Below are 24,671 nucleotides of genomic sequence, written 5' to 3' on the forward strand. Positions count from 1 at the left end.
AAAATTGTAGAGATGGTATTCACGGAAAAGTTTAGCTGGCAATTTGTTTGCTTGGCAACACTGGCAACGGCCATGGACATGGCGTGGTTCGTGCCACTGCGCCCGCGCGCCGCAGGAAAAAAATAAATAAAAATAAAAACACGGGCGTGCGTCGTCTGCTCCATTCCAACCCAATTCTTAACGGTGGTGTCAACAGAAATGTTATTAACCGCACTCTCATTGGAGTCGAGGCATTACTTTCGAGGTAATGGGTAGAGTTTGGAACGTCGAAGGACAGAGTTTGGAATGTCCAACACACATCATGCTTAGCATAGACAAGTACCGCAGTCCCGCAGAGCCTAACGTAACCAGTGGCAGCACACTCACATGGTTGCCTGCATGCGTGCCTCGCCAGTGAATACAACCTATAGCTTGATAACTACACAGTAGAGTCCACTTTTTGTAGCTTTGACAGCAGTTTTTGTGATCCAAAGACAAGAGCCTGAATTACCCTGCTTCGGGCTTACAAGCTTGAACAAGACATGCACGCACAATGCACCAATCAAAGATTGGGATTGTTAAGCCAGATATCAGCAAAATAGGTGGAACGCAGCAAGTGCATTGTGCTACGCAACATCAGCTGCTGCTACAAATAAACAGACACCTCAATAACATGCAGTTGCTGAATGAAGCAATAAGAATGGTAGTCCCAGATATATTCATGTGAATTTTTATTGAAAAAAAGTGCCCAAATTTATTATAACTAGCATGAAACCACTGCTAAAAAAGAGCAATTGGACAGCAGCAGGGTATGCAATGCAAGTTTACAATAATTCCATAATAGAGAGGGCACTCACATACAAGTACAATATGGTGCATTCATAAGCAGCGCACTCTCTCTGTTGGGGCCGAGTGCTGCTCACAGGTACGTCCTTCCTTCCCTATACAAGCTTACGTTCTGGCCCGAGCTCCGAAGCAATCGCATTAGAATTCAGTGAAATATTTGTACTGCTATTTCAAATAAAAACCCCTGGCAGCAAAGAACAGAGCTATGAAGTGAGCACTCAATCATGAGAAAAAAGAAAGTTCACACAAATCAGCATAAAGTACATCGATTTGCAAAGAACAGGGTCGTAGTCATTTGCTGCTGTAAAGGGGCCTTGAAGACAAATCCAGATTTGGTTCAGTTTGAGAGAACGTGCCTTTGGCCTCTCTTCAGCTCCACTTCAGCCACAAAAGTTTAGTAAAGGAAAAAAAAAACACAAGAAATATAGAAAAACTTTCAAATTTTGTGCAACAGTGATGCAAGGGGCCAGCACTAAAAATATCTGTATGTTACCTGCACGTTAGCATTCCAGTGATACAAACGAATGGAACTAGAGGCCCCACTACAATCACCCAGTAATGCTTCTTGGCAGTGGCTTGGTTGGCGGCCAACAATTGATTGACTGATTGTGGGGTTTAACACGCCGACACAACGCAGGCGATGAGGCGCACCGCAGGGGAGGGCTCCGGATTAATTTTGACCACCTGGGGATCTTTAACGTTCGCCGAAATCTCGTACATCACGGGCATTCTTGCTTTTCGCCTCCATCAGAAAAGCGGCTGCCACAGCCGGGAATCGAACTAGCATCCTCTTGCTCAGCAGCACGTCTTAGCCACTCAGCAACCGCGGCGGGTAGCACGGCCAACAATAGCACACAAGATTCTGTGACGTTGTAGAGTCACTGCTGAAAAGTGGCTGGAGAGTTGGCACTGCTTTATCTATTCTTCTTCACATCTAGATGATTTGTTTGAAGTTTGCAACAAAACTGGTGTCCTTATTATTAAAACAAGACCAAGATGGTGGCGATCGGTCGGCTGCTTCTCCGGTGGAACGCGCGGGAATTTGAAACAACTTTTGCCCGATTCGGGGCATTTCGTGGCCCTCGAGGCGTTTCGAAACACGATTTTCGAGTATTTCCCGATCGAATCTAGCGTTGATATTTTGAAGGCAGGTGCTTGAAGGTACAATTATTCCAAAAATTAGATTTTCTTAAAATCGACATTTTGGCCATTTCTGACCATTCCCGCGTCCCCCCTTAAATGAACCAAACTCAAGTTTTGTCTTCATGGCTCTTTGAGAGCTAAACCCCATGGAGCAATTTTTGTAGCCAGCTAGTGATGACACGTCACCGGCTCTAATCAAAATTGGCGCACCAAGCTTCGGAAACCGCCCATCAGCGTTCATCCACTCAGGCGAGTTTCTGGGGTGCACAAAACGTCGCATGCATGACAAGAGGTAAGGGAGCTAATTTTGTCTCCTAAACCGGCACAGCACTTCATCACACCGCATGCGAAAGCAATCACACAATCCTTGGTACAATGCTAAGCCTAAAGTGTCGGCCAGACTGGCCAGAGGGACTTTATTCATGCTTTGTAGCGTGTGCACTGAGCAAATCACCATTTTGTTCCAGAAGCATGCAAATTACATGTTAACTTCTCATCAATCCAAAAACAGGTGGCAACAAAAAATTGCGGATGCTCGATACTGCATGAATCGTGTGGGAAAATGCGCCATACACAGTTCAGCCATCAAAGCAAGTTGGGCAGTGATTTACAGAATAAATGAACCGAAATAAACTGCTGCCTCACATGCTACCAAGGACTTTACGACACTTTGAAATGATAAGCATGATTACAATTCCTGTATTCACAGCCAAAAAGTAAGCCACTGCTAAAAAGCTGCACGTTTGGATCCCGGGCCCTACTAAAGTTGCTGTTCAACGAAAATGAAATCAGACAGATTTCAAGGTACAGTAGAGGCCATTCGTCAACCTCAAAGAAGCTGATCAAAGCACTTTCAACTCACTTTCACTCAATTTGAAGGCGTCGTCACTAAAAAACGCACATGCAATGTGGCCCTGCCCGTACACGTGCACAATCTATCGGTCGACCAGTTTGCGATCCTATCCCCAGTTCTGAGATTCACACAATGTCTTTCAAGCCTTGGACACGATCGTCCAAGATGGTGCTGGGTGCTAAGAAGCAGATGATCCTCATGACACGGCGGTGGGCTGCTACATGTTTGCGGCAATAGCAGAGGTGGTGGCTGGCAGTGGTGGTGCAACTAGGCCTTGGATCCTTCACTGCTCATTTTTAACTTCTTGAGCGGCGCTTCCGTGCTGTCTTCACTGGATTCATCTCGCCTGGCTGCAAGGTCTGCGTGAAAGTAGAAGTAGGTGGGGGAGGGGGAAAGAAAATTTTAGCAACTGTCAATTGAGGACTTCTGTAGTTCCTGCTGTCCCATTGTGCTGCACAATAAACTAAGTTGTGACATTTGGATCATCCATTTGCAAGCAAAGGCTCCGTAAAAAAATAAACACCAATTTACCAAACAACAGGCATCAATTTATTTTCATTAAATTGAACTTGACAATTATGCTTTATACTTAACAAGTGATAATTAATGCACATGACACATAGTTGAACACAATTGTGGTTTTCCATACAACCTATCAACACTGATTCAAGAGCAAATAACAGTGCTATGAACAGATCCTGTGATTGTTGATGCTTGCTTTGAGGTGTTTACACACATTTAGTCCTATTGCTAATCAACGCGCTCAGAGAAACAAGCCACTGCCATAGTGCAGGGAGTAATAATAGGGACTTCACACAGCTGACATAAATAAACAACCCAACAAACTGCTTTGATTCCATGGTAACGAACACAGTGCCACAGTGCCACAACACCGACCTACGAAACTGCTGTGATTATGAAAAGACAGAAAATTGGACAGCAGCAGGGTATCTCTATCTTTGTTCTCTATCTTTCCCCAGAACAGTGCAATTTGTGTTTACCCTAAAATTTTTAGCTAATCAAGGTTTAGGCACATCACGCTAAAGGTGTAAATTTTCGTTGCCTCCTTAACACTAAACAAAAATGCAAATCTTAGGCAATTTAGTACTGCAGCTATAGAGGTCCAGCCTGAAGCAAAGTGCGAACTCTGGCATTTCAGCGGTATTGCAGCTCCATCCATGAAAGTAGGAAATAAACAAGATAACCAAAAGCTGTCTGTGAGATGTTAGTAGCCCTGGTCAGCAGGCTATCTTTAGTTTTAAGGCCCTGCTCTGGATACGTCATTTAGCCGGAGAACTGAAATTTTTGGCTTAAACTTTAATTTCTCGGCGAATGAAACATCGCTTGCTGTTGGACAAGTGCTGAGGGCACTATAAAACTAAATCTTTTGTATAAAACAAACTTGTATTTTGTCTTCATGGCCCCTTTAAAGGCCAACTGCACTCAAACTTCACCTCAGACAAATTTACTTGGAACGTACAGTACGTACCACCAAACCAAATGGGACATGACTGGTAGCTTCGCGAAATGCATTGTTAATTAGATATGCTTAAAAGAGCCATGAAGACAAAACACAAGTTTGGTTCATTCAAAAGATTGCCTCGTTAGAATCATACTGACACCACTTTAAACATAAACTTCGTTCAAATAAGCTATATAATTAAGAATAAAGGGAATGGCCATGCGACCCACTCGCTCATTTCACGCAACAGAACCTATGATGTCATACCAGCCAGCTCTGTGATTGGAGGTGGCTGGCAAAAGCAAACGCAAATTAGGCAGAGCTTATAAGCTTGCCGAACGAGCTATTAGCACTTAAATTTAGGGCACATTCTTTTTAAAGCAGTAAGAATGGTGGGACAAACAGTGGAAGTTACGAAAGCACACATAAACAGAAGTACCGATGCATACTGCTGTTGGTACTCCGCACACTATGCTTGGTTTAGCTGCACAGGACTGCGGGGCATTGGGGTTGTTTCAGACGACACTGGCCAATTGACGCAAGCGACGATGTCTTACATGACCGTATTTGTCGAGCGAGCACCATGTTTCACGAAACGAAATCTTTTGAATAAAACAAACTTGTATTGTCTTCATGCCTCTTCAAACAATTTCATTAAATTTTCAAGCAAACTCTGTGAAACTTGTCAGCCTTGCTGCTTTTTCCCCACTGATTTCCAATATAACATTATTTTTAGAGTCAGCCAATTAGTTACCAAGATAATTAGAGATAATTAGCCATTTTTAGAGGAACAATATACAATACAGTGTTGGTCATAAAACTGTAATCTTTTATATTGTCCAATACTATGAACCCTGGTGATTTCAATAAGAGAATCGGTTTTTTGATGCACCGCTTGGAACTAATTTTACAGCTCATTAAGCTTTGGTGTTTACTCGCCGCAGTGGCTCAGTGGCTGAGGCGTTGCGCCGCTGAGCACGAGGTTGCGGGTTCGATTCCCGGCCGCCGCGGCCACTTTTCCGATGGAGGCAAAAAGCATAAACGCCCGTGTGTACGAGATTCCGGCGCACATTAAAGATCCCCAGGTGGTCAAAATTATTCCGGAGCCCTCCACTACGGCGCGCCTCATCGCCTGCGTTGCATCGGCGCGTTAAACCCTACAATCAATCAATCAGTCAATCAATCAAACTTTGGTGTTTGAAATGGGCATTCAAAATGGTTCCTTGCCACTGGTCCTGCCAGCTTGAGCCCTCTCAATGGACTTGTGTGCAACACCGATACCAAACAACCGACTACCCTCCGTGGAACGAGCATTGACTTGACGTTCACGAAGATTATAACTGCGGTGAAAACACAAAGTCTAAGTGTGTATCACACCGATCATAAGGCCGTTATCAAAGCAAAATAATAAAGGACATGTTACAGGTACAGTGTAACGTGTGATTAATGCAACCGGGCCATAGTCACATGCAGTAGGTGGTGTGTAAAGCTTCGCTTCCAAGCCACCTCCACAGGGTGGACTGGCCCGCACTTTTTCTTCCATGCCTGTCGTTAAGAAAAGGCCACTTTGTGACGGCTGCCACCTACCTGTTTGCGAGTCTGGAAACTGGGTGTCACTGCTGTTCTCAGTGATGCAAGTGCTCGACTCCTCGGGTGGCGCGTCTCTCAAGGCGTTGCTGTCCCCTTGAGAGTCCTGGCTGAACTCTGAGAAGCCTGGGCAAACGACACGAGAAGTGCTTAGCTGTCAACAGGCACGCCGCAAGAGTGCTAACTGCAGACAGGCGGCAATGAAAATGCGCATGCCTGAGAACATAGTCAAATATCGTTCAAGATAACTGCTTTATACTACTTTTTTTGTGGTTTCATGCTAACCACATCACCGTTAGTAGTATATATGACTTTCTGCGAATATGTCACAAAGCGGCGTATTGAAGCGCAGCAAAGACGAGGACAGGAACACAGACGACGACACACAGGGCGCTGGGACGACACACAGCACCCTGTGTGTCGTCGTCTGTGTTCCTGTCCTCGTCTTTGCTGCGCTTCAATACGCGGCTATGTACAAACTCGCCCAAACCAATACTCTCCTGAACTTTATGTCACAAAAGTACCCGTTACAGTTGGTGTTTTACAATTATGTGTATGGCTTGCAAACATTGTTACAAAAGGGCAGTGTCTCACTGCAAGCGCTGGCTTCGTTGAATCATGCGTGTGCTCGAAATTGTTTGCTAGCTTTACTATGAAAGTCAGTGCCACACTGGACCCACAAGCACTAATAAATTACCTCTTTACCAGATCTGGCTTAATCACTAACTGCCACTGTACTGCAAAGTATGTGTGCCATCTAAAATACCTTCAGCAAAAAGATGTAGAAGTGCCCAATGAAAAAAAACTTGATTGAAATCTCTGCTTGGCCCAGCCAGAGTCCTTCAATGCTTTACTGGTCACGAAACTGCTCCGTAACTCAATGGGAGAGCTTCATATGCTGCGTTTGGCCGCCGCGCGGTGGCGCCACCCTCTCACTGAGGTCATTCCTCGGGCGGCGCTGCGCTGGCTCGAACGGCGGAGCCGCGGCGAGTTGTGTTTGCTTTGTGCGGGAAAAAAAATGTAACGTGCATATAGCGCTCTTGTGATGCGACTTAAGTAGTGCAACGACTATGCCGAACATGTGTTGCGTCCCGGGATGTCTTTCCTTGTACAAAGATACCACAGAAAATGTTTCCTTGTTCTGTTGACCGAGCGACGGGTAGGTGTGTGAGAAATGGAGGGGCGCCATTCCAAGGCAAGCAACGGGAGATTTCAGCTTCGATTATAAGTGTGCGACAGTGTGTGGAAATGCACTGTTTGTGAGAATGGAAAAAGCAATGTACCCTTTTGAGAGCATCGTGGGCCTAGAATTGTACAAGGCTAACTTAAAGCCAGATTTTCGTCATATCAGTCAGGTTTAAGCGGTGCTTCATTACCTGTTTGCAAACTTGTATTACCTTGCGCTCAGGCTCGCGTGTAAAAAAGCTTTGGGACATCCTTGTGCTTTTACTTTTCATATTTCCGCGAATTATCCCTTAGGAGCACGAGGTCGCGGGTTCGATTCCCGGCCGCGGCGGCCGCTTTTCTGATGGAGGCGAAAAGCAAAAACGCCCGTGTGTATGAGATTTCGGCGCACGTTAAAGATCTCCAGGTGGTCAAAATTAATCCGGAGCCCTCCACTACGGCGCGCCTCTTTGCCTTCGTTGCGTCGGCGCGTTAAACCCTACAATCAATCAATTATCCCTTAGGGTTCGTTTTGTTTGTTTTGTAACCGCGCGTGGCCGATTCCAGTTTCTTATCTGGCGTTTCAACCGGAGCGCCCGTTTGCTCTTTTTGTCGTACGTCTCGTCGGACAATATTGTTTGATATGGAAAGGGTGCCACCTTGTCGCCAACTTGATTTTTTGTTTCTTCGACAATGTTCTAGATCCTATTTCCATGGATCTGAAATTAATAACGTTCCAAGAGTAATGCATGCATAGCAAACGCCGCGCAACTCACTTTATCGACGTTCATCTGTTCACGTCACACTGCGGACTGCTTCTTGGACGTTTGTTTCATTCTAGTTTTTTGTAGTGCAGGAGATCGCTAGCTCGCTGCGTTCAGAAAAGCTTTGCGTCGTTCTTGGCTACGTGGTAATATTCTGTTTCCTCCGTGTGCTGCACATCGCAGCGCGAAAAAATAAATTTTTTTACGCTGGACCACGCTCTTTTGTCTCCCTTCGTAACATTGAAATTTTTTGTTGCGTGTGATAAAATCAGTTTCATTGTTCTTTTTTCGCTTCCTGTTTTTGCAAAGCGTGGAAGCAGAAAGACACATGGTGCAACATATATCTCTTCGTGTTTTGATCCTTCGCGTTTCTGCAGCGTTTTTATATGTTCTCAAGTATGTACCCACTCATTGAAACGACAATACTATTGGGTTATCTCTTTTAGCGGTCTGTGCATTCCAGAGCAATCAACGTATTCATTAAGCGTAGTCTGAACGACGCGTACTTGGTTTCTTTCAGTTTTTTTATTGTATTATCGATAGGCCCGCAGCAGTCCGTGACTACACAGCTACCGCATGTGTGGTATTTACAACTTTGCTTTAAGAAAAGAAGCAATATAGATTTAAAAATCCGTAAACACGACGGCGCAGCGCTTGTGCCAGAGCACACAGCAGCCGTTGTCATTCGCGGCCGAAGTCTACGGTAACTTACTTCGAAAAATAAAACCCCATTGAAGGCAGGTGATAAACACAATAACTGGACTATTCATCGCTAACGACTACGAAAAAAAAACACTTAATCACCGTGCAGACACCAAAAGCAGCGAGCGTTTGCACGCCAAGAGCTGGCCAATACGCCGCACGCGCGGCGGCTGGATGACCTTCGTGCGGCGGTGGCGCCTGTAGTGGCGCGCACGGTCCCTATATGAAGCGAGCGCTGAAGTTTCGTGACCAGTAAAGCATTGAAGGACTCTGGCCCAGCCCAAAAAGTAGTAAAATTGGCTATGAAACAAGGACAGTGAAATAGTTGCAGTTCGCATGGTCGTAACAATGGCTGGATGAGGGTGACAACACCAGTGAAACACTGAATGGCACCAAATTTACAAAGAGAGGAATGCCAACACATTGATGCACACGACTTAATGGATGTCCAGTCCGGTGAAACAACTCACACTAAACAAGGACTGCAGAACTAGGATAAGCAGCAGTTAGAGCCATTATCACAACTAAAGTTAGTGTTAGCTCATTTGCTTCGGTTAGCGTTAAAAAAGGAGTTACAAGCAAGCATTCCTTGAATGAAGATTTGCATCAGCTTCGTATTAACAATGGGCATGCACTAAAAGACCTACAGTGAGATGGTATAATCCATCTGTGTCCAACAAAAATAAAGGAGAAAAAAAAAAAAAAACCCTGCAGGAACTGTGCATCGTTTACTAAACTGCTGTTCTGAAGGAGAAAAGAAAAATACACCCAATTATGGAGTAAAAACAACACCTCGGCACTTACCTGTAAATGACTCTTCGAGACCTTCCGACATGTTAGAATTGGACTTGTCTTTTCCTAGGAAAGATTGGAACCCTGTTAGACATTGAAGGCAAGTAGAATATAATATGCATTTTGTAACAATTCTTTGAAAAACAAACAAACAAACAACGAAAAACCTTCTCAGCACTATAAGCTGTAAAGTACCAGCACTACTGCTTATTAGTTTTGACAGTTTCTAGTTATTTATTTCCTAAACACTTACCATCACTTTTAATTTCATGCTTTGTTGGCGTCTCAATGTTTTCCTTGTTGCTAGAAGTTGTTTGTGATTTGCTCTGCTTCCTTGCCTAGAATAGGAGACAAAAAAAATTAAAACATCTTGACACTGAAATGCCCAGTGGGCAATATAATTGCCTTAGGCCATTTCCCTTGCTTTATTCCAACTCTATGCAAGCTTAAACTGCAGTTTTTTTATTAGGTAATACTGTGATTATGGTTGTGTTGATACCGTTCCGCCATAACAACAATAAAGATTGATTGATTTGATTGATTGTAAGGATTAACGTGCCGACGCAATGCAGGGGATGAGGTGCGCCGTAGTGGAGGGCTCCAGATTAATTTTGACCACCTGGGGATCTTTAACATGCGCCGAAATCTCGTACACACGGGCATTTTTGCTTTTCGCCTCCATCAGAAAAGCGTAAAAAAAACAAAGAACGTAGGGTGCAGGCCACCTTGTGACATCAGCCACGGGGCATCGCAATCAACCCATGGAAACATTGCATGATAGTGAGAGTTCAAATTTTGAACTGACCACTTAAAAGCTAATCAAACCCGCTTCAAGTCACCTTCAGGTCACCTTCAGGATCCTTCAAGTCACCTCAGGTGCTTTGAAATGCGGAATTTTTGTTGTCCACCTCCATAAAAACACCAGTATCAAGGTTTGAGTTGCAGACAGTGGCTTCACGTGTAGAAAAAAATGCTTTGATCCTAATCACACTAATAAATATGAATTGTGTGAGCTGTGAACAATATTGTGATCTAAGTAAGACACTTGGCTTGTACATGATCAGCTAAATAAAAACAGTGATCAAAATTAGCACAGAAGTTGATAAATTTGAGCTTGGAACGTTCGTTGCTCCCCATCACGTAACGATCCCATTCCCCCGCCCCCAAAAAAGAATGAAAAAAGCAAGCAAGAAGACTGGTTGCATACCTGGTCTGCTGTGCTTGGAACTGCAAAAGAGAAAAAAGAAGGGGGTGAGGTTACGACAACAAGAGAAAATGTGCTCAATAAACTTTATAATGCGGCTGTAGTAACGATTTCTGATGTGTGCGTTTTACAGGTTACTCTAACAGCACACGAGTTCATGCTGAAACACTGTTGGGGGAGATGCCCACACTTTAATGAAAGTAAGTTTTTCAAAAAAGAAACACATTCGTTTTCTAGAAAAAAATTGCACTCAAATGGCATAAAAGGGAGCACTGTATTTCCATTTTGACTAGCAGTAAACTGCCCGTGAGAGAGCCTGCTAGAATGGTAAAGAGTTACCTTTTCACCTTTACTGTGGATGGACACTTAATAGCCAATGAGGTTAGATTATGAGGTTAACGCACCGACGCTACACAGGCAATGAGGCGTGCCGTAGTGGAGGACTACGGATTAGTTTTGGCCACCTGGAAATCTCCAACGCGCGCCTAACACAAGGGCATTTTCGTCTTTCGCCTCCATCAAAAAAGCGGCCACCGCGGCCGGGAATTAGTCTCTGGATTAGTGCCCACATTATTTAATTCCCAGCACTTCCAGCCAATGCTCTCAGGGATAAAGCAAGAAAACAGCACCACCTGGCCATCTCAGACATTCAATATTTCTTTTTTGTAAGCGCAACATAGAAATACAAAGCCAGAATTCAATTTCTGCCCTTTGTGCCACGAGCAAAATATACGAGGTGCCTTGCCCAGAAAATTACCTACAAAGTTCCATTTCTAATTCCATCTCAAATCGTATTATGGTCTCCTGGCCAGACCACTGCACAAGCCTGATTTTAAGGCCAAATCCTGGCCCGAGCCCTCTTTATGAAGACCAAGCCGACCTGAGTCTGTAACACCTAGCCCGGGACCCAGCCTCCGTGAGCAAGCCTTGCCTGGGCCCGGCCCGGGCCCATCGTCCCAATCCCGCATGTGCGTGACCAGGACCGGGCTTAGACGCTGAAGGAAATTTGTTTATTATATTTGACTGAGTGTCTTCGTAGCGGGAAATCAGACGGAGCGTCTACCCTGTACAGCATGCCATGGATTGAAATGCAAAAATTTAGTTAAGTAGTGGGCATACTTAATTTAAGCTTCCACCATCTTCAGTTCAAGGCGCATCGGCGTAATGATAGATCGTATTCTTACATCAGAGACACCGTCACCTTTGATGACCAGATTTTTGGCAATGTCACGTAGCTGTCTCAGCCACAAGTTGGCATGCTGAAATTTTTGGTATCGCGTTTTAATCCACGGGTATGTGCGTGCATTAAAATGTTTTACCTGCAGTGCTTGCTCAGTGGTGCTGTTTCTCTAGCACGGAAATTCAATTCCCTGCCAAGGCAACCACATTTCGAATGGCGGAATAACATGTAAAACACACGTGTACATAGACATAGGTGCAGAGCTCCAGGTTGTCTGAATTACTCCCTTCACCGCTATGGCATTCCTTGTTTTCGTATCTTTGGTATGTTATACCCTAAACTATAAAACGTTGATGCAGTACATGAAGCTCCATTAAAATTACAGTACAGTGACTATCAGACCTAGCAAAACGCGTTTTTAAAGCAATGCTCTTTTCTACACTTCACGTCAGAAATATCAACGGTTAGACCCATGAATTCAAGCCCGAGCCTGCCAATAAAGGCTTCGAGTTGCCCTGGGCTTCTGGGTCAGCCTGGGCCCATGCAGTGCTCTACTCTTGGCTACACTGGGGAATGTGGCACGTCACATCAGAGGTCCATCATCATCATCACCACATGATGGTGATGATGATAGTTTAATTTAATCGTTTAATTTGATGATGATAGTTTAATTTAAATCCCTGGGGACCTTCATTGCGCATTGAAATCACAGTACACACGCGTATTTGTTATTTGCTTTTGACAGAAATACAGCCGTGGTGGCTGGGAATCGAATTCTTGATCTTGCTCTCAGGAGAGCAGCATTTTAACCGCTGAGCCGTATTGGCACGTCCTGACTACGGTTTCAGTATTTAGAATAGGTACAGTGCTTACAAAACCTGTGAATGATGTCATCAGCCAGAACAATACTACTGGGCGATTCAGCCCGACGTATTACACACCGCAAACCATTGGATACAGCAAATCTAGGCGATCACAGCCTAGAAATTTGCCTGTTTATTATTAATTTTCTTGCTACTCCCAGAAGGCGCTAAAGAAATAGGCATAGGAGGACGTTTTGTTACCTGGTACCCATTTGTAGATTTTCATTGTAGTGTCTCCAATGGTTACCCATTTCTTTTCCCTGAAATAAAAGCATGACATCAATTATTACTTTTAAAAATCAAGGACACCTGTTTTAACAGGAAATAGAAACTCCAACCGCAAAATTTTAGCCTCTAAGTACTGCATGCGAATGGGCAGCATTTTATCCGCTTTAACGCTAACGCAGGGTACGACACTGCAACCGATCTAGAACTCGCCCAACCCACGTCGACAACTCACAACTGGGAGTGGAAGAGTCTTGCGAAGTAGCGCACGATATCAGGGTGCCGGCAATCAACACACGTCGTGCTTATGGATTCTACGGTACTTATCCGCAAGCACAATTTAGCCGCAAAACACAGTGAACGGCTTAATTGGCCGGTACTCAAGTTCTAGTACAAAATGGAAAGAGCTCATGGCTGCTGTGCCATGTCCGCCTCTGCCGGCTTGGGAATAAAGGCGTTTCAACGAGCTCATTCATGGCCAACACTTTGATCAATACATCGGCTTGATAATAAAAGTCACGGAAGATACTGAGCGTCGCAAGAAGTTTAAAGAGAAGCTGACAGCGATGAAAAGCAGGCAGTACTAGTAAGAGGGTGATATTGATTGCCTACCATTTGCGAACCTTGTCGATGGCTTGCATGACCCTCTTGAAGTCATCCTTCGCCCGACTTCGCGTTTCAGCGCGCACCGACCTGGACATCATCCTCGCAGCTGCTAATGTTAGCAAACAACTGTGAGCGGTGAAGCTAGGTCCACGCGGAATGTAACAACTAGGACAAAGGCACCGCAGCGGCAGAAGCTTCTGCTATCGACCTCAGACAGGCGGACATGTCGTCACTGCCTGTTTCCGGTTACCGCTGTCGACGTAGTCATGAAACAGTAAGGTGAACAACCGAAAATACTAGAAACGCCGCCTGTGGGGCTTGTGGCACCGCGGTCGCTAGAAGTGTGACGGCAAAAAGAACGCGTTCAAATCAAAACCGCACAATGAATAATAAAATAAAAACATATTATGCTGTGTTGTTTTATCTAGATTTAAAATGGTGAACAGAAACTGCGGCCGCTCTGCAGTTTAACGTTTATAAACGTTGCCGCAGACTTGGGTTTGCCATGTCAGTGCGGGCTTCTGAGGCTGAACCAGAATGTCGCCTTCGTATTTCTGCCCATTAAAACACCTAGAAAAGGATAGTGCTGACGTATTATCAATTACTATTTTGCGGGCACGTATATGGCCCAACGTTTGCCTTTGAGCGCGTAAATAAAGTCAATTTAGTTTCTTCTTCTTCTTCTTCTTCTCATCATCATCATCATCATCATAACCATCATAATCTTCATCACGTTCTTCTTCTACTACTACTCCTGCACTATCATCCTGATCATCATCCTGATCAGGAAAGCCGCGACTGAGTCCAGTGCCGTCTGCAGGCACGCCCTTACGTGCCTGTTCTCCCCGGTGGGCCCGTGCGTCCAGATGGCTATGTCATCAGCATAGACCGCGATCCCCACTAGGTACTGGAGGCCAGCGGGGATGCAGTCTGGAAGCGGGGCCAGCACCAGGTTTAACAGGAAGGGGCTTAGCACGCCCCCCTGGGGCACCCCAGAGCAGACGTCCCGTGTGATGTATCTGTGACGTCACGCCAGCCGAAGCCGCCGTTATCAACACTGCTCCTTCTCCTTCCCTCTCTCTTAACCCCTCTCGCACAACGCTACATTAACCCGGGCTGTCGCAGTAAACGCTTTGTCTTGGCCCAGCCACTGCCCCGGCGTGTTCGTTTCACCGTGGACTGCTGGTGGCCCGGCCGACCTTGGTTCGGCCAGCCAGGAACGCCTGCACCTAGCCCCTGAGGTGACCCACGACGCCCATGCCGTCCAACGCCTCCAGGATGGCGCCGTGCGGGACAGTGTCGAACGCCGCCTTCATGTCGAGCAGCAGGAGGTAGGCCACCTCCTTGTCGTGGCGGGCCTGCTCGAGCATGGAGACGACGTTGCCCAGGGAGTTAGTGCAGCGGTGCCGCCTGAAGCCGCTCTGCTGCTCCCGGAACACTGCCCGCTGGTCGGCGATCCACCGCAGGCGCGCCAGGGCCATGTGCTCCAGGACCTTGCCCGCCGTGGACGTGAGCGACACCGGCCGGTAGGACTCTGGCTCCGAATGCGGCTTGCCCACCTTCAGGATCGGAGACACCAGGCCCACCAGCCAGGCTGCCGGGAGGATGCCCGTCCGTCCACGCGCGGTTGAAGAGCCGCAGGAGTGGCCCCAGGTGGGTGACGTCCAGGTTGTGCAGCATCTGGTACGTCACCCCATCGATTCCCGGGGTGCTCCTGCGTTTAGGGCAGCGGTCCAGGGCGGCCTGCAGCTCCCGCAAGGTCAGCTCCGTGGTGCACAGGGCCACGACCTGGGGCTCCGGCAGGACGGCCGCAGCGACGTTCCGCCGGACAGGAGCAGGCGGGCGGGCCTGGACAGACTGGGCGAACTGGTCCGCGAGAAGCTCTGCCGGGCCCGCCTCGGTGATGTCCCGGGCGATGGCAGCCGTTTGCAGCGGGCGCCGGCAGGTGGTGGCAGGGCGCAGCAACCCTTTGAAGACACGCCAGGCCCTGGCTGGGTCTCTGCCCGAGTACAGGGAGGAGCAGAGAGACTGCCAGCCCTGCGTGCGTCGCTGCCGAGCCCGTCGTCTGCACTGTGCGTCTGCCCGCCGCTGCTCAGTCCAGTCGCCTGGCCGCCCGCTCCTTATTGCACGCCGCTGCAGCTGGTTGCGGCGCGCCCGCAGCCGAAGGAGCTCCAGGTCTGGCAGTGCCGTGCAGAGGGGTACCTCCCCCCGTATCGTTGCCCTGTCGGCACTCCGCACGACAGCTGCCAGGAAGTCGGGCTCCGGGTCCTCCAGTCACTTGTCCACCTCCTTGCGGAAGTTGCCCCAGCTCATGACGGCATAGACCCTGGTGTCGGCACGCCTGCGGTCGCCCTGGGAAGACCAGAATGGGGTAGTGGTCTGACCCCCATGTGCTGCTGGCAGTCTCCCAGCAGTAGGGCAACCGCTGCGACACCAGGGTCAGATCGGTGTGCGTCTGCTGGGTGGTGCCCCGTGGGCCAGGGCGCACGAAGGTGGGGCTGTCAGTGTTGATGACCAGCAGCCCGCAGGAGGTGGCGACGTCCAGGAGGTCTCGGCCGCGGCGCGTGGAGCGGGGGCTGCCCCAGGCCGGTGGTGCGCGTTGAAATCCCCATACACCACGGCGTCAGGGCGCAGAAGTGTCCGTAGTCGACGCAGTGCTGCGGCGTCCCAGGGAAGTGATGGCCGCACGTACACGCTGGCCACGGTGGTGTCCGTGGAATCCATGCGCACCGTGACAGCGGCGCACTGCATGGGGCCCTCAGTGACCGAGGCCAGGTTGACCGGGGCGTGGCTCAGTGCGGCCCGCACGTAGACAGCCGCGTGCTACTTTCCTGGTGCGTGGGTGACGTCGAGGCAGGGGTGGTCGCTGCAGGTGCGCCGGGAGCAGCTGGTGGGGCTGGGGTAGCACACGTACCCTGGCAGGCGCGGGGAGTCACCACGGACGTACGCCTCCTGAGGCGCCACCACGTCAAACTGTTCCCTCAGCAGATGGTCCACCAGCTCTACATGGCGTGGCCCCAGATGGTTGCAGTTCCACTGCAGGATGCGTGGCCGCTGGCCTGTCCTGTAGGGTCTGCTAGCCATGCTGGGGGGCTGGAGTGGGGGTTATGGTTGCCAGGGCAGCAGGGGCCGCCAGGCGGGCATGGTCGTCAGCAGGCAGGCGGCCCACCAGGCTGTGCACTAGGGCCAGGAGAACTGTCACCAGGTGGTCCTGGCCCCTGCTGCTCCATGGGCTGAGGGGCAGGGGGGCAACGGGCTGGCTTCCGCTGCCGCTGCGGCAGTCCCTGGTTGGCGGTGGGCAGCAGTCTCGGAAGCTTTTATTATTGGACATTCGCAGTTCAATCTTGAAGAAGAATATTGTATGACCGGCATTAAAAATAAAAGAAAACTAGAGCACGAGCTTTTAGGATTGTGCCTTTAAGACTGTGCGGGCCAACTTGCGTATAACTTGAAGTAGTTTAAGAAAAAGAATGAGAAAAACTTTTTAGTGACACAAAAATTGTCCGTGGGCAGGAAATTTCTGAATGCTTAAAGGGACCCAGAAAAGCTTTGTGAAGGTGGCAATCAAATGCATTCAGGTGGTAGAACACACAACGGGGAATTTTTGAGCCAAGTGTGAGCCCCATACATTGCATGGATAATTTGTAAACGATTTTTGAAGATCGCCTTTCTCAGCCAATGAGCGCGCCGCCGTAGCGAGCCGACAGCGGCTGACGCAACGGCGATCGCGGCTGACGCAACGGCGAGGCGCCCCCCTGATTCGGCCGATCGTCGGTAGCCGGCAACGTCACTGCCATTGACTTCCGGTTGCTCTTCCTCCTTCCTGCGCGATCCCGAGGCTAAGGCGGGTCTGCAGCGACATAGGCGCAGGAATGTAGCTAGCGGAAAACGGAAGTCGAGCGTCGCGATGTCACATGGCTATTCCCAGTGTTTCCAGCAGCTTTGAAAGAAGCAGAGAGGGAGGAGGAATCGATCGGCAAGGGGGGAGAGGTGCACTTAATTGCTTCTGGCGCAGCTAATACTGAATGTAGATCAATAATTTCAACGGCATTGCATAGCTATATTGGTACTACGCGACTATAAAGGCCTTTTGTAACTTTTACAAAAGGCTTTTCTGGGTTCCTTTAAAGGGACAGACAACCGATTTTTATCGAGTATATATTCTCTATCCCAAATGAAAGGGCATCACTTAAAGCACCTTGACGAGAAACGGTTTTGCTGATAACGCCCTAGAACTTTTTAAATCGATTTTTTTTATCTACGAGCCGTATGTGTCCCTCCCAAAACTAATGCTGGCAACCATGACATAGAGTAGCTAGGCAACATACTTTTGTTTGTATGCGAAATAAAAAACAATATTTAAAAACTTGTTCCCAGCTAAAAAAGTTTCATCGCAGGCTTTTCTGTTCATTTATGTGTTTTTTTAATGCAACAGTCTATTCTGCACGAATGCGCCATCTGTTGGGGTAGACGATAGGTAGAATCTGGCTTCACGTTGTGGACGCGGGAAGTTCGATTTTCCCCGGGCGCGACGTTTTTTTGTTTTTTTTTTTTAAGCTGCCGTTGGCGTATTTGGAAACTGAAATCAAATATTTTGGCAGAACAAACGCCTCTGCCTCAGGCAGAATCGTCAAAGCTCCTTCACTGGGTCTGTTTACTGAACGCTGCCGCTGATTCTGGGCATGGAGGCTCAGTTAGCCACACTGAGAGCAACCCAGCGGCGGAGGGCGGCGTGTCTGAAAAAATTTCAAAATAATGTTAAAAAATACATATACAATTTAAGTTTGTACAAATACTTTTGTTAAAAAGTTTCCAATACGTAAATAAACATTTCGGCAGTTACAGTAGCTGCTAGGTTTGCAGGTCACGTGACAGGGACACATATTGTAGTGCCAAGTTTCGACACTACGAACCGCCACCCTTCCGTTTTCAGGAAGTTTGCTGCCAAATTAAAATTATTTCCGCCAGTTTGTTTAGAAATTGCATGTGGTTACCGGGCTATATAAAACGCTGGCTTTCATATGAGCTAGAGAACATATACGCGACAAAAATCGGTTGTCTGTCCCTTTAAGAATCCCTGGGGTTTTTAAATGATTCCGCACCACCCCCCCTCCCCTCTACGGCACGCCTCATAGCTTACGCTAAACCGCAAATAGTAGCACAATTTTTGTAGGGCCAGATTATACCCCTTTTTGAACTTCTGTGCGCAGCTTCCATCACGAGATTTAATTGAATCATTCGTCGTCTTCTAGAAAAAAAGGACGCTGAAATTTCCCATAGGTTGGCAATCAGTATTGTCGAGCTTGCCTTCTGGCCTCAAATCAAATCTCACAAGATCAGATCGAAGTTATTTTATTTCAATTGGAAGCTTAAACAACTGTTTTTCTTTCAATACTAAGCACTGTGCGAGCTTTCCCTTTCGCGTTGAATAAAAAAAGGTTCGGTTTTCCTTTATACATATCGCCTGAGTAGGTAGCAACGCTTCGTGCACAACAATGATGTTGTGTTGAATAGGCTTTCAGAAATATGTGTTAATTTGACTGTTCAGTGCAAATTGTGCCAACCTATACGAACAGATTTCGTTCACTTGCAGATAGGTCAAATTTGAGTAAACTTTCACATTCAGACGTATTTTAATTTTGGGCCCTGTCTTTGTTCCTCGAAACTGGCTTCGCCGTGTAAACCGTATTTTGCAGTTGGTGGACAGGTGAACAGGTTTTTTTTTTTAGTATCTGGTAAAGCAGCGCTAATATAAATGCGCTCTGGTATAAATGCGCTAACAGTAAGACATAAAGTAGAAGAATTCAGGATCGCACTGCAGAACCGATATTCCGCTCTTAACGAGGAAGCCGAGCTTACGACACAGGATGCCAGTGACAACCTTACACGCATTATCACGGAGTGTGCAGTAGAAGTCGGGGGCACTATGGCTAGACAGGATACTGGTAAACTTTCACAGGAGACGAAAGATCTAATCAGGAAACGGCAAACCATGACAATCTGTACCGCAGCTGACAGAATAGAACTAGCGGAGCTCTCGAAGTTAATGAATAAGCGTAAGACAGCTGACATACGGAAGTATAATATGGAGAGGATCGAATACGCTGTAAAGAACGGAGGTAGCCTGAAAGCAGTGAAGAGACGTCTTGGCGTGGGGAAAAATCAGATGTATGCACTTAAGGATAAGCATGGCAATGTCATCACAAATAGGGATAAAATAGTCACAGTGGCCGAGGAGTTCTATAGGAATCTGTACAGTAGCCGGGACATCCAGGATAATGCCGAACGAGACAGTAGTTCAGAGGAGATAGACATCCCACCAGTAACGACTGAAGAAGTAAGGAAGGCCTTGAAATAAATGAAAGGGGGCAAAGCACCTGGTGAGGATCAGATAACAGCAGACCTCTTGAAGGATGGCGGAGAAATTGTACTTGAAAAAAGAAAGTGGTGCCAGAGTTCGCTTTTCTTCCACGGGTCCACTTGAAGTAACTATAACGCCGCTCCGCCGGCTGCAAGGGGGGCCTGCACTAGGAAATCATTCGAGAAACGCTGCCGCCCGTCGTCCTTGATTGATTGATTGATTGTAGGGTTTAACGCGACGACGCAACGCAGGCGATGAGGCGCGCTGTAGTGGAGGGCTCCGGATTAATTTTGACCACCTGGGGATCTTTAACGTGCGCCGAAATCTCGTACACACGGCCGTTTTTGCTTTTCGCCTCCACCAGAAAAGCGGCCGCCGAGGCCGGGAATCGAACCCGCGACCTCGTGCTCAGCAGCGCAACGCCATAGCCACTGAGCCACCGCGGCAGGTGCCCGTCGTCCGGCTCTATCGCCAGGAGACCGCGATCCAGTCAGCCATGCCCCGTTAAGCACTCTTGTTCTCTCTACTGTTTTTCTCATTTAATGTAACAATTGCATTGTCTCAAATTTGTATGTGTTAAAGATCAGACAAGGTCATCAGTAAATTAGATCTGTAAAATTAACGTTTCGACTGCTTCACCGCTCGACGAACATGCTATCGTAGCGGCAGTTATTGGCCAAATTTTGTTGCTACACTCTTTTGACTATTTTCTCGCTTCATGTAATAAGCGTATTGTTTGAAATTTGTATGTTCTAATGATCTGGCAATGTTACTAGTATATTGAACCAGTTAACTTAAAAATGCTGAAACTTCTCGACTGCTTCTCCCTGCCGATCACCATGCTACCGTAGCGGCAGAGAAGGGACAATGTTCGTCGTTACATAATAGCCCTGTACTGCAAAGTTTTTTTCTCCCTGAATTTTTGTAAAAATAAACGTTACGAGGAGACTGCACTTGACTTCATCAGTGAAGAAGGCATTCAGGAATGCTTTCAGGAACCTGATCTCCCGTCATCTCTTCCTTCCAATTCTACTTCCAAACTTGGGTCCCGGGCTTCGGGCAATGGCAATAGGCTTCGTGTATCTTCTTTTTTTTTATGTGAAGGTGCATCCATTATTATATTTCTCCTGTAGGAGAATTGCATAAATTATGGGGGCTGATTTAATGCGCATTTTTTTTGCGTAAAAAATAATAAAAACTTGGCTACTCGTTATAGTCTTACATATTTTATTCTTTATGGTTATTTATCTTTATTTATTTGTATTGCTCACCTTTGTCTTTATATTTGTTCTTTTATATTTTTACATTTATATATTTTATATTTGTTGTCAAAATTTCACCCCCCCCCCGGACAAAAATCCTGGGTGCGCTAATGAGGGAGGTGCATTGTAATAACGACCCGATATGCTTCGCACCCCCCACGTGGCAGGGGTGCGCGGTGGTGCGCGTGTGGAGCGCGTTCCACTCAACGCCATTTCGTTCTGGGCCATATATCCATGGGGTTTTGTCACAGAGGGGTGGTTACGACCATTCACGCCTATATTTCAGAGACCAGACACCTGTCCTGTTAACCAGTTCAACAATTGTTATAAGTGCGCACTTTATAAGCGACCCCAAACCATCCACCGCCGGCGTCGGCGGCGGCGTCGGCGTCCGCAGTGCTCCTCTATAAAGAAACAGCATCCGGCGCCAGGTTTCGATCCGCGGACTTTGCGGCCGCAGCGCGACGCTCTACCGACCAAGCCACGGACGCGACGTGATATCAGCGTTAGTGACGCGCCTTATATCTTTAACGCATTCAAACTACGTCGTCAGCGGCGTGCGTTGGCGACTCAGCGGCGTTATAGCGGCTTGATAACTGCGTGGTGTACACGTGATACTACAAACCCGATGGAAGAGATGGAAGAGAAGGCGGCGAGGCGGTGGGCTGCGGGGGCCGAGCGCAAGCGCCGCAAGCGGGCCGACAACCGTGCATTCGCACATTCACATTCTCCCCCTCGGGGAAATGCGGGGGAATTTTTTTCGCTGATTCTCCTAACAATAGAGAGCTGTAGCAGTCCGTCGGTTCCGTCGTGTACGCGGTTACCGTGTTTACCGGGACCCGACTGCGCCTGCGCGCGCGGAAGGGCGAGAAGGCGCACCCCTCCGTGACGAAAGCATGGGCATGGCGAGGGCTGGCCCGCGGAACTAACCCCCCTACCGCGACGAATGCCCAAGTGCCCAGACGGGTCCCGGTCAACACGGTAACTGCGTACACGGCGGAACAGACGGACTGCTAGAACTCTCTAGTGACATCAGTCTCTGATTCTTCTCTAATTCTGTTTTATAATTCCGTAGCTGCTTCCCCAATTCAATTCTGCAGACTAACTTTATAGTGCTCTGAGGTGGGCGTGTTAGCCCCAAAAGGCCACCCCGTTTCTTGGCCAATCCCCACTTGGGTATGTGCCATTAGTAAAGTAGCAACAACAACAACAAGCCATAGCGGTGCCCAGCGTTGTTCGAAGACACGTCTCGGTGCCTGCGGCGGATCGTCAAGCGCAGTCGCGAACGGCTGCCACCCAGCTTCCGTGCTCTTCACTTGCTTCCGCCTTGTGACGTGCTTCCCCGCCTCCCACCTCAGGACCACCGATCAGCCCTGCATTCATCTCTGGCATCGAATACGGCGACCCCCTCGCCGTTCAACGAACTGTCCGTAAGACACGCTGGTTCTCTCATTCCGAAACCCACTTTCTTGGTTCTGTTCCGTGCTATCGGCTTGGCCACTGGGGCTCTTCGATTTACAGTCTCAGACTCCTCGCAGACTCCCCGAGGAGCAGTCTGGCATTCGCTTGTCGCATATATCGTATTGGTGTGCAGAATACTCAGTGAGTCCGCAGTGGGTCCGAAATTGGAAATCGGGGAGCACCGCTGTTTTACTGGAAGCGTTTGGCGCACTTCCACATGGGCTGACAATGCACCAGTAAATGTCTTGAGGGTCACTGCAAGCTCAGTCAATCAAAACCAAGTATACTGGTTTGTCCCAGTCGCAAATTACTACGTTATCGCTGGTACAATCACGCACTGTCTCTGCTTCGCCACAATGCACGTTATTGATATATCGAGTCATCCAAGATCGTGCTGCTGAGCCCAAGGGCGGGGGCTTGGATCCCGGTTGCGGCGGCCGCTCTTATGATAAAGGTGAAAAGCGAAAACGCCCGTGCGCTCGAGATTTCGGCGCACGTTGAAGATTCCCAGGTGGTCAAAATTAATCCGGAGCTCTCCACTACGGCATGCCCCATCGCCTACAAGGCGCTTCCGGCCGTTTCCGGTGTTGCCAAGCGAATAAATTGACCAACTTTTTACTGATATAGCGCCATCTATTCGCCGCGAGCTCGACATGTAGGTGGCGACAGCGTCGCGATTAGGGTGGCTAGAATGGGAAGGTGTGATGACCGCGGCGCCTTTCCCATAGAGCGGGTGTTCCCCCGCCGCGTGCCTGCCGCTAGGGCAAAACAGAGCGCTGTTGTCAGGGGCGCCGTCAGCGTTTCCGCGGGGGAAAGCCAGTCCAGCGGCCAGCCTCTGTATCAGCGCCTGGGCGCGGAGTAGTCGCTGATTGATTGTTGGGTTTAACGCGCCGACGCAACGGAGGCGATGAGGCGCGCCGTAGTGGAGGGCTCCGGATTAATTTTGACCACCTGGGGATCTTTAACGTGCGCCGAAATCTCGTCCACACGGGCATTTTTGCTTTTCGCTTCCATCAGAAATGCGGCCACGGCGGCCAGGAATCGAACTTGCGAACTTGTGCTCAGTAGCACAACGCCTTAGCCCCTAGCTGAGCCACCGCGGCGGGTAGAAATAGTCGCTCTGTGTTTTGCTGCAGATTATTGCATATTTCGTGTATGACTGCACTGCTGTGCGGTGGCGAATATGTCTTCTACTTCAAAGAAAAAACTCAGAGATGGTGCTTCGTGCTAGGGTGCGATTTCGGATACAAACCTTGTTCCGAAAAAGTGTCCCTCTTTCGTGACCCGCGTGTCAAGACCTGATTTTGAAGTGGTCGCGTGCTATTCCGGAGGCCGACAAGACGCTTCAGGACAATTGGGCTGTTTGCGCAAAGCGCTTTGACGCGACATGAATAGTTCTAGCATGTCATACATTTAAAACCCGATCTAACGCAGCCACCGAAAACCGCGTATTTCGTTAAATCGGGAACTTCTTAAAATAGGGACTGTCATTTCTCAAGCAGTTGATGTCATAAATTCCGTGTCTAAAGGGAGTCGCGTCCCAGCAGCTACCATGCGCGATTGTAATTGTGGCGGCTACGGCGCACGCATGACGATAATTAAGCGATGCACTAAAAGTGCACGGTGAAAATAATGAGCCAGCTGGGGCTTGCCTTGAAGTCGTCGCACCCCAGCAGTCACGCGAAACACAGCGCTTTCTGCTGTACCACCTCCCCGCTGAGCGGACCGTTCTTGGCTCTCATATCCTTGAACCACGTAAACAGGGCTTCCTCCAGTTTCTCGTGTAAGATAGATGTGTCCGTGAGGTTATTTTTCTTCGACGCAATTCCAGAAGAATTGACATGGATGATGGCGTCATTTCCCTTCAAGATTGTGGGAAGCGTGCTGGCCAGGACGCCATGCACCACAGGATTGTTGAGTAATTTATCACCTAAAGTTCCGTGAAAACAAATGCCTCTTTTTTCTGACGTGGCGCAATCATCTTCGTGGTGTTCTGTCCGAACACATTCGAAATTTCTCACTATTAGATCTATGCCTGTTGCTCGAAATTCTTCGTTAAATCGGGAGGTGGCGGGGAATCTATTTCATTAGTTCGAGCTCGTAAAAGCAGTAATCAGAATTTGTTCGTTAGATCGAGTATTGAATGTACTATTTTACTGCGACTAAATCTAGTACGTGGTACAACTACAAACAATGATGCTCCGCAGCTAAAGCAGC

At 48.1% G+C, this 24,671-nt stretch overlaps 1 protein-coding gene across 2 annotated transcripts; it reads right to left on the reverse strand.

Annotated features, from left to right (window-relative positions):
* Nucleotides 1-693: 693 nt before the first annotated feature.
* On the reverse strand, nucleotides 694-13,608 carry Bcl7-like (chromatin remodeling complex subunit BCL7B-like protein). Of its 2 annotated transcripts, none has more exons than XM_077677597.1 (7): nucleotides 13,377-13,608; nucleotides 12,741-12,799; nucleotides 10,500-10,519; nucleotides 9,546-9,630; nucleotides 9,305-9,358; nucleotides 5,871-5,996; nucleotides 694-3,180 (listed from the first exon to the last, which is right to left on the reverse strand). In XM_077677597.1, exons 1-7 carry the CDS (start codon nucleotides 13,466-13,468, stop codon nucleotides 3,089-3,091), a joined length of 528 nt encoding a protein of 175 aa, XP_077533723.1. In that variant the 5' UTR covers nucleotides 13,469-13,608; the 3' UTR covers nucleotides 694-3,088. The 2 variants fall into 2 exon arrangements, with proteins under 2 accessions (XP_077533723.1, XP_077533722.1); XM_077677596.1 differs by having other exon boundaries at nucleotides 9,305-9,376.
* Nucleotides 13,609-24,671: the final 11,063 nt, after the last annotated feature.

The sequence above is a fragment of the Haemaphysalis longicornis genome, unplaced genomic scaffold, assembly GCF_048455015.1.
Source record: "Haemaphysalis longicornis isolate Haplotype H1 unplaced genomic scaffold, Haemaphysalis longicornis Haplotype H1 scaffold_7, whole genome shotgun sequence".
Classification (NCBI taxonomy): domain Eukaryota; kingdom Metazoa; phylum Arthropoda; class Arachnida; order Ixodida; family Ixodidae; genus Haemaphysalis; species Haemaphysalis longicornis.